This window comes from Rhagoletis zephyria, unplaced genomic scaffold, assembly GCF_001687245.7.
Source record: "Rhagoletis zephyria isolate East Lansing unplaced genomic scaffold, Rhagoletis_zephyria_1.1 Rzeph_scaffold_02778, whole genome shotgun sequence".
NCBI lineage: Eukaryota > Metazoa > Arthropoda > Insecta > Diptera > Tephritidae > Rhagoletis > Rhagoletis zephyria.
The window spans coordinates 34,532-47,217 of record NW_016159862.1 but is presented as its reverse complement, the minus strand read 5'-3'; the positions used below and the strand labels follow the sequence as shown (position 1 = coordinate 47,217).

Here is a 12,686-nt window from a genome sequence, read left to right as displayed (position 1 = left end):
TACCATTTTTTATTAAAAAACGAGAGCTACAAATTTTTTCTTTCCACAACAAATTTACAACAAAAACACTACAATTAATGCCGTAGTTAACTTTTCCAATTTCGAAAAGTGTAGTGCTAACTTGACACACGTGTATATAGCATCGGAATAAGCTTAGCTAGCAGGTCTGCGTTGCGGTTAAAAAATAACTTGGAAGATAAGGCCAATGTTAAACAAATGTTTCTGGTGGATTGATAAATTTACATTTTAGCTGAAAATTAAATATTTTTTTGTAAACAAAGGGGTATTTAAATAATGTTGTTTGCGGCAAGCTGTCGAAACTGCTGCATACCAGTTAGGTGAATTAAGGTATCAACAAAATTTTGTGTGTGCCATATGATTTTTTAGGTTAGGTTACGAGAGTGGCGGCCGACTCTGGTGTAGTGGTAAGCAGTGCGCGCTTCCACTTGGCAGGGCAAAACATCGCAGAAAGATTTTGAAAAAAGGTTTTTTCTTAACAACGTCGCCTCGGCAGGCAGTGGTAAACCTCCGAGTGTATTGCTGCCATAAAAAAACAGCGTCTCATAAAAATACAATCGCCGATCGGAGTCGGCGTAAGACTGTAGGTTCCTCCCCTTTTTGTGACAAACACCAAGGCGCACGCCACAAATCGGAGGAGAAGCTCGGCCAAATGCCAACGTGTTGTGTAAGCGTTAATTTATTATTATTAAGGTGCAAGTCTTAAGTAGCTAGGACTTACCGTTAATTTTTGGCAACTTTTTTTTGTTGAAAATGTTAGCATTCTCATTAGTATGTTAGAAATTTTTTTTGTTTATGGGGAAGCAAATGAGCCAAGCAACGTTGCACATTTTTGTACTAAATTTTAATGAGCTACAAAACTGCAAATCAACTTTCTTCTAAACACTCTGATTTTGATGAAACTTTACAGAATTAATTTTCACAGTTTTTGCAAAAAGTCGGAAATTTTGATTTATATGGTTTATATGGAAAAGAGATTTACCTTCATAAAAAATAATAAACGTTAACGTAACCAAAAGCAAAATAGCCAAACCTGGCTAAGATGTTGATGTCCTAATTTATATTTTGGTCACTGTAAGTGTTCCTCAATTCGAAGCACAGACATTCAGATTAGAAAATAATAACTGTTTATAGAGAAAATTCGATCATATACCAACATCACTTAAAATTGTTTCATAGAGCACGCCATTATGATGCAGCGTGGAAATACTGAACACCGAATGCGGGACAAATACAGGATATTAAAAAAATCCAGAACATTTGGCGTCCTGTATAGAATAAATAAATTACCAGGACAATTGGTCAAAAAACAGGTATATCCAGTACAGGACGGATGGTCACTGTAGTTATAATCAAAGCTTAAAACTTGGAAAAACTCTGCTATTTATAAATTATGTTTCTACAATTGCATTTCCTTCTCTCCATCGACTTACCTGATAGCTGTTCCATTGTTGTATAAGATTTTCAAAGCATAGCTGACAGGCTTGTATCATGCCACGCGGATCCTTTGGGCGTGAACGTGGCGGACGTGGATGCTGTTCATTGAAAATGGGAAAGTACGGATGATGGCGACCCTTCAGATCTTTGGAACGTACAGTACTGAGTTCGATGAGACTACCACGCCGCTGCTCATCACCACAAACATAACATACTTCAGTCAATGAGTTTTTGTCTGGCATTGACAAATCCAGTATGCCGACATCCACTTGGTTGGCTGTATTGCTAGGCGAGGCATTTCTAAACATTTGCCGCGAGGTACCGCATGATAGCATATAGGGTTCACAAATGTTGTTAGAGTTTCGCAAATCTAAAGCGGCACCAGTATCGTCGGCATCAGCCATCGAAGGGGCATTCGAATGACTTCCGCCACCAGCTGCAATACCATAATCATATGGACTGATGCGATCTTGTCGCTGATGGTTGTATTTGGTGCTGTTTGCTATCAGAAGTTAAATTAGAAGTAGGTTTTTGAGCTTCATTTGGTGGATTTAGATCGTGGCGTGCTGCAGCTGAGTTCATATAGGAAATCTGTCCCAATTTGAATTTGTGATGCGCAAATGATGATGATTTTATATTAAGTGATTCATACGGCGAACCGCTGGCAACTGCTTTACGTGTTTCAACTGTGGAAGGTTCCTCATTCATGTGTGTCATACCCTTAGGTAACTGCGTGGAGCTATTTGTTTTCTTTTGGTTGTGGCGTCAATTGGCCATTTAAGGTCGCGTTAACATTTCGATTGTAATAATCACAGTACTGTTGTGCCGATGAACTGCTAGGGACATTCGTCGTTTGAGCATAATGTAGTGACGATGGCGGCTCATTTGAATGCAAGGAAAATATTGATTTACCACATTCGCCGGCCGTTCGTATTCAGCGCGATTTGGTGTCCTCTGCACATTGCCAAAGTAAGCGAAATCCTCATGCAAAGTGCCATGCTGCAAATGATCAGCACTCAAGCCGAGCACCTGAGCAGCATATTCGCCTTGCGTTTGGATGTCGGCGCCTATGTAATTTTTGCCATCCACCGTTTCATATGATATAAGCGTTGCAAATGCGGTTTCTTCTTCCGTTCGTATGCATCCCATTGTTCTCGCAAGGATCGATAACATAACATACAAGCGATTACATATGTTTGACTGTTCGCTACCTTTGGCACGCCGTTAGGCGGTCTCATGGCGTTCTAGGAAGGGAAAATATGGTTCCGTTGGACATTCTTGATTCGGTAGTATACGTAAAGACTCGCAGCCGCCAGTTACCACCGCAAACGTAACACAAAGGGAATACGCCATCGTTAGCTGAAATTGCCGAGAGTATCACATTCCGAAATATTGGCTGGATTTGTTTTAGATGATGGACGTTGAGGATGATAGTATGCTGACTGTAGCGAATGATCCAAGTTGTGATGCGTTCCCATATAAGGGGACGATTTCGAATCGGGTGACAGTGACGCAGCAAGATGACCTTCAGCTAGCTTTGGTGTTGCTTGTTGTTGTGATTGTGTAGACACGCCACGTTGTTCGCTTTTTACATGAACTTTCCCTTTTTCCATAATATATTTCTGAAATATATGGATTAGGTATAGAGATAGTAAAAGCTTTTAAAATATATACGACATACTTACCTATTCTGTAGCAGTTTCTGATGGTTATTTTTACGCTTTTTTTCTGGATCAATGATGAAGGTAAATATAAAATAAAGTCGCTCTTGGATGAATAAAATTGAATACGGAAAACGCGTTTAATATTTAATTATTTATTAGCGGACCAAACGCTAAGCGATTATCCGGGTTTATCACTTTTTTTATATTTTAAAGGAATTAAAATTTGTCCTTGTTTGTAGGCACTTTCGAAATTTGTTGCTTGGTATTTGGATAGCAATTTTTATTTTTTTTTTTTTTGTAAAAGTTAAAATAGCTTGACGTAGCTATAATTTTATACAATTATGCGTAAATGCTTTGCTACATTTACTACAAATTCAACACTTCTCAGCTTTAGTCTACTTACACAAGATACCTACATATTTATGTGATACGTGGAAGTAGAATATGCATGCGTATTGCATTGTTTTACTAATCCATATAATTTTTCAGCATTAAAAAAGAAGATAAAAGTTTGCATAAAACAAAAAAGTTGCCCAATCCCAAACTACTAGTCACAATTCCCGATCGTTCGCACCGTCTTCTTCAATTTTCTTTCTCGGTGCGTTTCTCGGATTTTCGTGTGTCCAGCCAGGCATTCGTTCATTGAGGGCTGACATACAAACAAACACCCGCACACCAACTGCCTGCCCTGGTTTCTGCTTCTGAAGTTTTTGCTATCTTTTCCGACTGCAGTATTGTTGTTAGCTATTACTCCAACTTTGGTTATTTAGCGAATGCGATGAAAATTGTATTACGCACTACAACTTTTTGGCCAACTTTTACCAGCACGCAGCTTATAGTTCTCAACGCACCCGAACACCGAAACGGAAAAAGTGAGGTCACAAAGAAAACTCACAATTGGTGTATTACAAAATTCCATCGGACACTATCCGAGTTGCTATTTCTATGGGCTTCACTATTCGGACGTAATTTGCAATTTCCCATTGGGTCTTGGTCAAATCTTACGACCCAATTACTTGCAGTATATCACAAATTCATTTTCATTGGTCTTTTTCAGTTTTTACACTCCACTTTTTTATTTGGAAAATGTAAACTGCAAAAACCTATCACTTCTGCTCACGCGATCTAGAATGGGAACACAAAAGACATTGCGTCCATTTTGAACAGAACTGTCAACCGCTGGTATGCTTTGCTCTGACATTCGATGCATTTTTCGTCTTCGGACAGAGTGTTGCCACATCTGCCTGCGCTGTACACCATTTTATTTCGGAGGGATTTTCACTAGAACAGCAATAGCTAAAGCAGGGATCACACGATTGGTACATATTTGAATATTTTTGGCAGTACCAGACTGGTGTTCTACAAATTTGATCGAGTATGAGTCCAGCACAATAAAAGAATCCCACGGACGTGGACATCCGAACAGACACTTGCTTGCAGAGGAGCCCTCGCCAAGGCATGGCATCTATGCGAACTGACGGACGAAGTGCAGAGGTTCATAGAAGAATGCCGTTACTGAGCACACAACCACCTGACGTGGACGAGACGGAGACTAGGACCACAATAGCACAACTTCGCCCGCACGACTCGAAACATATCTTCCCATGCACACAAAACCCCACTCAGCTGACGCCTTCGTCCCCTGTGGACAGACCCCATAGAGGCTGCACCCTTCTTGGGTCTACCGTTAGTTGAGCTTGAGCGATAACGCCTGAGAGACTAAACTCTACAACAACAAAAACAACAACCCCCCCTCGGTAAGTGTCAAAATGTAGAAATCCACAACGTGCCTCAGGGAAGGTGTCCCGTTCTGAAGAGGGTATGGAGATATATTTTAAGGTTATCTAACATCGCTGCATACAATTTTGAATCATGGCTGCCCTTTTTCCGGATCTTGGTAACGGAAGTGTTAAGAAGAGCAGAGCGCCCGATAGACCTCTAGGTCGCAGTGCACACCGTCGGTTTATGTGTTATAATATTTAATTGTTAAAATATCGTTCATTATAGGTACATACCTTAGGGTCGCATACATAGTGGAGCGGCGAGCAAAGCGAAGAGCTAGCATAGAGCAAAGCTTCAATAACAAACGTGTGTGTACGCTTTGCTCTTCACTATGCGGTCTCCCATTGAAACATATGCGTTTGAAATCGACGCTTTGCTCGATGCTCTTTGCTCTTTGCTCGCCGCTCCACTATGTTCTTACCCTTAGACTTCTTTGACACTTCGGCTGTTGTAGAAGCCACGAATTTTTGGTGAATGTTGCTGTTCCCATTATGCATTACTGCGGCATTACTGCAAAAACAGCCCCTTTTATTTCTAAACTAAAACTGATGGAGAAGTCCAGCATTCGTAAACACGGTTAAATGCCGAATTCGAACCAAGCTCATTCGACTGTTTGACTGGAAATGATATTGGATTTCATTACTGCTTTTATTTAAAATGTATACAAATTAAATAAAACTGCAAATGCGACTTGACTTTCTTTTTTAATTAAATTGGATTTAATTTATTTTTTTATTTTTTGTTTCAACACACTTTCGCTCAGTATGCGTTATATAAATTTTGAAATTATATTATAATCGCAAGTACTTTTATAAGCAAACAAAACTTTACAAAAGTTTAAACAATATATAAGAATTCAAAAAATGCTCATCGATTGGAATTAGTTTATGTACTGTAAGATTATCTTCGTTACGATGTCAATAAAAAATGTTTTGATGGCTGCGAAATCGATGTTGAAAAAACGTCAATAGTACATACATACATATGTACATGAATACATACAACATGGCTTCCGTAAGTTGTTTAAGTTATAAGGAAAAATATGCAAAAATTGTGTTCTTGTTGAAATACTATTTTTTTTTTTTAATAAGGTAAAATGTGTTTTTAAATACTTGTCAACTAACTTAAATTAATTCAAAGTCTTAATTACATACAGTACAGTTATTTGCATAACTCTATTTTTAATTTAAAAGTAAAAGTTATATTCTATAAATCTATGCCTTCATTGCGTCTACGTACATAATTGAAAGCATAAAAAACTGGCCTTAGCGCTTAGAACGATTTCGAGATTTTTTGTTTTGTTCGGCACAGTCGATGCTTGTTTTTTCAGTGCAGACCGCATTTAATGCCAATAATTTCATTATAAATGCATTTTCTTCTTTTCATTTACTAATGCGCAGCGACACAGCTTATCGTGACGGATGCAGGTGCAGTAGTGGCGCTTATTCGTAATTCAGGTGGAAGAAAAACTCGCGTCGTACTCGTCACTTTTACACGGCAATTGGGACAGTGGATGCATCTATAAAATAAAAGATGGAAACAAATTACTTAAAATATAGCCCATACATCAAGTGAAGTGCTCTCCGAACTTACCTCGCCGCACATTCTGCACAGGTGGTTATATGCGAGCAGGGATTGAACATAGTATTGATTTCACGATCCATACAAATTTTACAGGTCATCGCTTCGGAAACGCGCGCTTCCACACAACGTGCAATGGCCGCATCACGTTTCTCCTTTTCACGCAGCGCCAAGTCTAATTTATCGCTAACCACACAGATATCATCGAAATGCGGCGCTTCTCCTGCCAATTGTAGCGGCGAAGGCGAACTCGTACTGTGCGTTTGAGCAACACCGCCGAGTAGACTATCGTAGAGATCTCCATTGCCGCCGACAGCACTGTTATTTAATGCTTCGATACCCTTTTCGTGTAATATGCGACGCGCCTGATCATGCACTTCGCGGCAGGTGCGCTGAATGTCGAACACGTATCGCTTTCCCAATTCGGTATCTTCTTTGAACATGGAGGCGATGGTGCCCTTGAGATCGCGTGTGAATTGATTGGTGACCACGCCACGTACCTTATCACAGACATAGAAGGCATGACGCTCCGTTATGGAGCGGTAAAGACCAGCGGCAATAGCATGTTTGGGCAACTTGATTTCGAGTTCTCGGCGATCATTGCAATCGCCAACATATTCCAGCTTAAATGTGCGACGAAATGATTTAGCAGAGGCGATTGCGCTGAACGGGATGCTGTAAGAGTGATGAGAAAAAAAATATGGTTGATTAATGGGAGCGGTAAAAAATCAAGAACTAGCAATGAGTTGAAATGAAATAAAAAAACAAGCAAGTCGTGTGCAAAAACAATCGAAAATGAATTTATTCAGGAACTTCTTTGAAACGTCAAACGGCTCCTATCTATTCTGATTTTCTGACTACACAGAATCCCCTGCCTTTTTTTTAATTGTCTTGTAGAATAACTTCATAAACAAGTAATTTTTAGCAAAAAAAAAAAAAGGACTTAAAAAAATATATATATATCTATATATTTCATGATTCAATGATCGGATCTAAACCAAATTAGTATGGGACACTACCTTTCCGTTGCAAAAAGAATTATCGAAATCGGTTAACGTGGTCCAAAGTTATGCGGTAACATACATAAAAAAAAAATAAAATAAAAAAATTTTCCGACGAACTGATAGCCTCCTCCTTTTTTGGAAGTCGGTTAAAAAGGAATTTACATCTCAAAATACTTACACATTCTTTTCGTCTCCCACGCAGGTCGTGATCGCATTAGCGCCCACGGCTACATCGCAACGCACCGAACTCTCATGCGTCGTCACGCCGCTGAACACCTCCTCGCCGTAGCCTTCGAGATCCTGAATTTGCTTCAATAGCCAATACTTTGCCGATTTGGGTGTCATTTTCAGTGTCGCCAGCTTGCCATGTTCCACTGCAATGCGATGATAGAAATCTTCCGGCATATCAGCGTCAACACCGTCATCGGCACACACCGGTTGGACAATATAGCTTTGATATATACACAACGGCGATGTCGACACTGTATCATTTTCTGTCACATCACTTCCCGACGCTGATGTCGTCGTTGTTGTTGCTAATTGTGACGTTGCGTTGGCATTACCGCTACATTTCATTGTCACAGACAAAGCAGTCGAACCTTCATCGGCAACAACGGCAGGCAAATGTAAATTTTCAATATGTTCTGTGGACTTTTGCTTTGAAAGGCGTCGCTTCTTGAACGACAACACATGTTCTTTGTCCTTGCGCTCCTTGTGTGAGTGTTGTTGCTGTGCGGTTACATCACCTCCGCTGCCTCTGCGCGCTTGTGTGGGACATTTCGCCTTCAGCGATAATGGATTGAAGCGTATACCATCAGCTTGGCACAACAACGCTGCCAATTTGGCCGCATTGTTCCAGTCATGTGAGCGCAGGCGCTTTTCCAGCAGATCGGAACGCGCTTGCATGTAGAAAATGTTACGCACACTCTCCTGGAGTAAACAGTGAACGGGCACCCAGAATTTGACGCGTAATGCAAGCATTAAATGTATGCTGCTGCTGCTGTTGTCACACGAAAGCCGATTACGTAGATTGATCCATTGGCGCGTGCGCGATTCCTCCTGGTTGGGTGTCCAGTACTCGAGGCCAAAATATTCCATTTCGCAGACGATGTCGAGTGCTTTGCAAACCTACAAAGATAAGAAGGGGGAAGCGTGGGTTAGAATTGTTGGCGTAAATGAGCTCTGTATTCAAGTGGACAGACAAATCGACGAAGATTGGCGCGTGAGATAAACGTGGAATGTGGATATGAAATGCATCGGAGTATGTATGTTTGTATGCATTTTAATTATCAAAATTGAGCGTGTATTTGCAACAAATTTTAAAACTAATGCTAGTAATTTTCTTTAACTTAATGCGATATCAATAAAAGCTTATGAGACCAAGTTTACAAATATATTAAACCGTTTAAAGATAAGCGATATTTTGCTGATATCGCATAAATCGTTTTAGGCAATATACATATGTACATAGTAACTAGCACATATTGATTGAGCGGAAAATAGTTACTACGCAAAACACGGCAATAATAAATTAGGCGAAGGTGTAATAAATCAGTTAAAAAAAAAAAATACTTAATTTACAAGGTGTGGCACTGGTTGCTAAAGCCTCCCAAAAAGAGAGCTGATTAACAAAACAAAATAACAGTTAAAACAAGTAATTTTTAAGCAAGAAACAAAACCGACTTCAATTCTCAAATAAAAATTTAAGAGATGATCGTATCTATGTACGTGACCACCACTGGGATACCACCTTTACTCTAAAAAAAGAATTATAGAACTCGGTTAACGTGGTCCAAAGTTATGCGGTAACATACATAAAAAAAAAATATTTTAACGAATTGATAACCTCCTTCTTTTTTCGAAGTCGGTTAATAAAGCAGTTTTTTCAAGGACTTTCTTGGAGATAATAAATTTAGAAACACGTATTTTTAACTTTTACTTTTTAGATTTTAAGTATTTGATTTTTTTATGAATTTTTGAATTTCCTATTTCTTTTGAAATTTTTAATTTTTTTTTTAATTTTTTACCTTTTAATTTTTAATTTTTGATTTATTATTTTTCCTTTTTATATCTTAATTATTTTGGAATGTTAAAACTGATTTTTTTTATCTAGTTTTGGGTTCCGATCGTTGATTTTTTTTTTTTTTAATTTTAGTTCATCAAATATTTGTAAGAACTTGATTCTTAGTACATTTTTGTCGCAATTTTATGCGAAAATTTTATCATTTTCTCCTTTTTCTTCTGATTTCATGCGAGTAAATCACTCATACGCCGAAACAACGTGTGAACTGTCGAAACTACGTCAGGTTGTATAGTCCGCTTTTCTCTCCCAAGAAAGTTGTAAAAGGTGTTGCTGAAGCCGTATGGCCACACTTGTTTAGCGCCTTAGAGTAGATGTTCAATTTAATGGAAAAAATATCACATCACTCATACGCCAAGTTTAACGAAAAAAAAATTTTCATTAGACCTTTTTCATGGAAATATTCAAGGGTAATTCGTTATGCAAAATAAAATATATCTAATAAATTGATTAACGTGCGAGTAATCAGTTGTGAAGCAGCGCGGACGGTCTTAAGTCAATTCAATTTGTGTTTGAAGCGGTTAGCTTGGAGAATGGGGAGGTTAGCTTGCAAGAAAAAGTGCGCAAGTAATTTTTAAAATATTTCAAAGTCTTTTAGCAAAACTACGAAACATTTTCCAAGCTCTAATTATTCAAATTCAAAACTTTCGCTTTCTTTTCTTTAACTCTATAATTTTGGAATTTATTTGATTTTTCAACGCTGTCTTCATACTTTTGTGCAAAATGCTATTTTAACTCCATTAATTTGCGTCTTAATTCAAATATGGGTCTTGCTTGCAGTCGATTTACTGATTCTTATATTTTTTTTTTTTTTTGTTTCTTGAACTCATAAACCGCCAAAGTCAACAAAACTGCAAACGAAGTAGAGCACAATATGCGATGACATCAACCTGCGAGCGAGTGGAGATCAAAAATAAACCGAATATTTATGTACATACATAGGTATGTATGTATGCAGGTAGTCAGTCACGTCGCCGAACTTGTGGGTGCGGCTGTCTGTGTGCCATAAAAAAAAACTTTTTTCTTGTTTAAATAATTATCACTGCTCTAAAGTGCGATAAAAAGGTAATTTTATTGCAAAGTAAACTTTTAAATTATAATAGGTATTCTCTTGAAAAATATTTCTATTTAACTGCGGAGCATTGTTATATCTGGTATATACATACATATGTATGTATGTAGTTGCATACAATAGCATGCACGNCTCGAGCTGGTATATACATACATATGTATGTATGTAGTTGCATACAATAGCATGCACGAAGCTAATAAAGATTCCAGGTGAGATACTATTTGAATAGAAGTATCTATGTGAAAATTCAATGTACATACAAATTTTTTGCTATTTTGCTAGCCGCTGTTAGCTAAATTGTACTGCCGCTATCCAAAAATATCTATATAAGTATTTACATACATACATATATATGGTGGTCCTAAAAATATAAAAATTTAAAATTTATATGGGGCACCCACAAAAATTACAAAATTTTAACGCATTTTTATGGGTCGCTACCAGAGTTGTAAAACATTCAAAATTAAAAAAAAAAAAATCGAAAAATTTTGAAAATGCATATAAATTCATAAACTCGCCGAGTTATAGCTGGTCAATGTCGAATATTGTCAAACTTTTGTGATTTTAAAAACATTTTGAATTTTTTCAAACACTGGTAGCGCCCTAAAAATGTGTTTAAAATTTTTGTGAATGTCTTAATTTTTTTCGTAGAACAAAATAAAATGGGTGCCACTTGATGTTGATATTTTAAGAACCACCCTAAAATGTACATATGTATGCAAATAAGGAGCACCTATAGGCGCATGTGCCCAGTTAAGCTTCCATGTCTGTCTGCTTGCTTGCGCACTTCCAGCACGTTTTTTTTTGCTACTTCTAAGCTTCTTTTTCTACTTAGCTTAAAGTTTTAGTTTACTCTTTCTTTCCTCATACCTTTCGCAAAATTTTGCTATTGTTTTAGACTTATTAGTATGTACATATTTCATACTAGCGTTTCAAAGCGCGAGTAGACCATACCATAGACTGTGGCAAGCCAAGCCAACACGTATGTCTGGCTTTAAATGACATACATACATATGTACGTACATACCCACAAGGGGGGTTTTGTTGTCAAACTCGTGAGTTTGAGCGGGTTAAAGCCGTTTCAAAACAGATGGGCGATCAGATAGACACACACATACAAAAAAGGCACCAATAAAATCTCGAATTACTCCTACAAGCCAAAAGAGAGCGCACGAGAAAAAGTACGAGTATTTGATGAGTCTTCAGTATTTTGAAGAGATACAAAATTGCTGTGTGCGCAAAGTGTATATCTTTTACAANGCGGGTTAAAGCCGTTTCAAAACAGATGGGCGATCAGATAGACACACACATACAAAAAAGGCACCAATAAAATCTCGAATTACTCCTACAAGCCAAAAGAGNACTGTGGCAAGCCAAGCCAACACGTATGTCTGGCTTTAAATGACATACATACATATGTATNGCTACTTCTCTGCTTCTTTTTCTACTTAGCTTAAAGTTTTAGAGCTTACTCTTTCTTTCCTCATACCTTCGCATACCTTTCGCAAAATTTTGCTATTGTTTTAGACTTATTAGTACATATTTCATACTAGCGTTTCAAAGCGCGAGTAGACCATACCATAGACTGTGGCAAGCCAAGCCAACACGTATGTCTGGCTTTAAATGACATACATACATATGTACATACCCACAAGGGGGGTTTTGTTGTCAAACTCGTGAGTTTGAGCGGGTTAAAGCCGTTTCAAAACAGATGGGCGATCAGATAGACACACACATACAAAAAAGGCACCAATAAAATCTCGAATTACTCCTACAAGCCAAAAGAGAGCGCACGAGAAAAAGTACGAGTATTTGAAGAGATACAAAATTGCTGTGTGCGCAAAGTGTATATCTTTTACAAGAGCGCAACATGCGTTGATCGCTGCGGAAGATCTCTGCTGATTCATTTTGATTGTTATTTTTTTTTTTGTTTTATGAGCGACTCGTTGGCTTTTTGTTTTTTTTTTTTTTTTTTTTTTTTTTTTTTTTTTTTTTTTTTTTTTTTTTTTTTTTTTTTTTTTTTTTTTTTTTTTTTTTTTTTTTTTTTT

The 12,686-nt window shown here is 37.8% G+C and overlaps 1 protein-coding gene across 7 annotated transcripts in view; it reads right to left on the bottom strand.

The window, feature by feature from the left end:
* Positions 1-5,800: 5,800 nt before the first annotated feature.
* The window catches only part of dnr1 (E3 ubiquitin-protein ligase defense repressor 1), a 26,840-nt gene continuing 19,954 nt past the window's right edge, over positions 5,801-12,686 (bottom strand). For all 7 annotated transcript variants that reach the window (XM_017622379.1, XM_017622381.1, XM_017622383.1 and 4 more), the window contains 3 exons: positions 7,665-8,614; positions 6,495-7,157; positions 5,801-6,420 (listed from right to left, as the gene is read on the bottom strand). In XM_017622379.1, the coding sequence (XP_017477868.1) occupies positions 6,291-6,420; positions 6,495-7,157; positions 7,665-8,614 (1,743 nt within the window). In that variant the 3' untranslated portion in view covers positions 5,801-6,290. The remainder of the gene's footprint in view (positions 6,421-6,494; positions 7,158-7,664; positions 8,615-12,686) is intronic.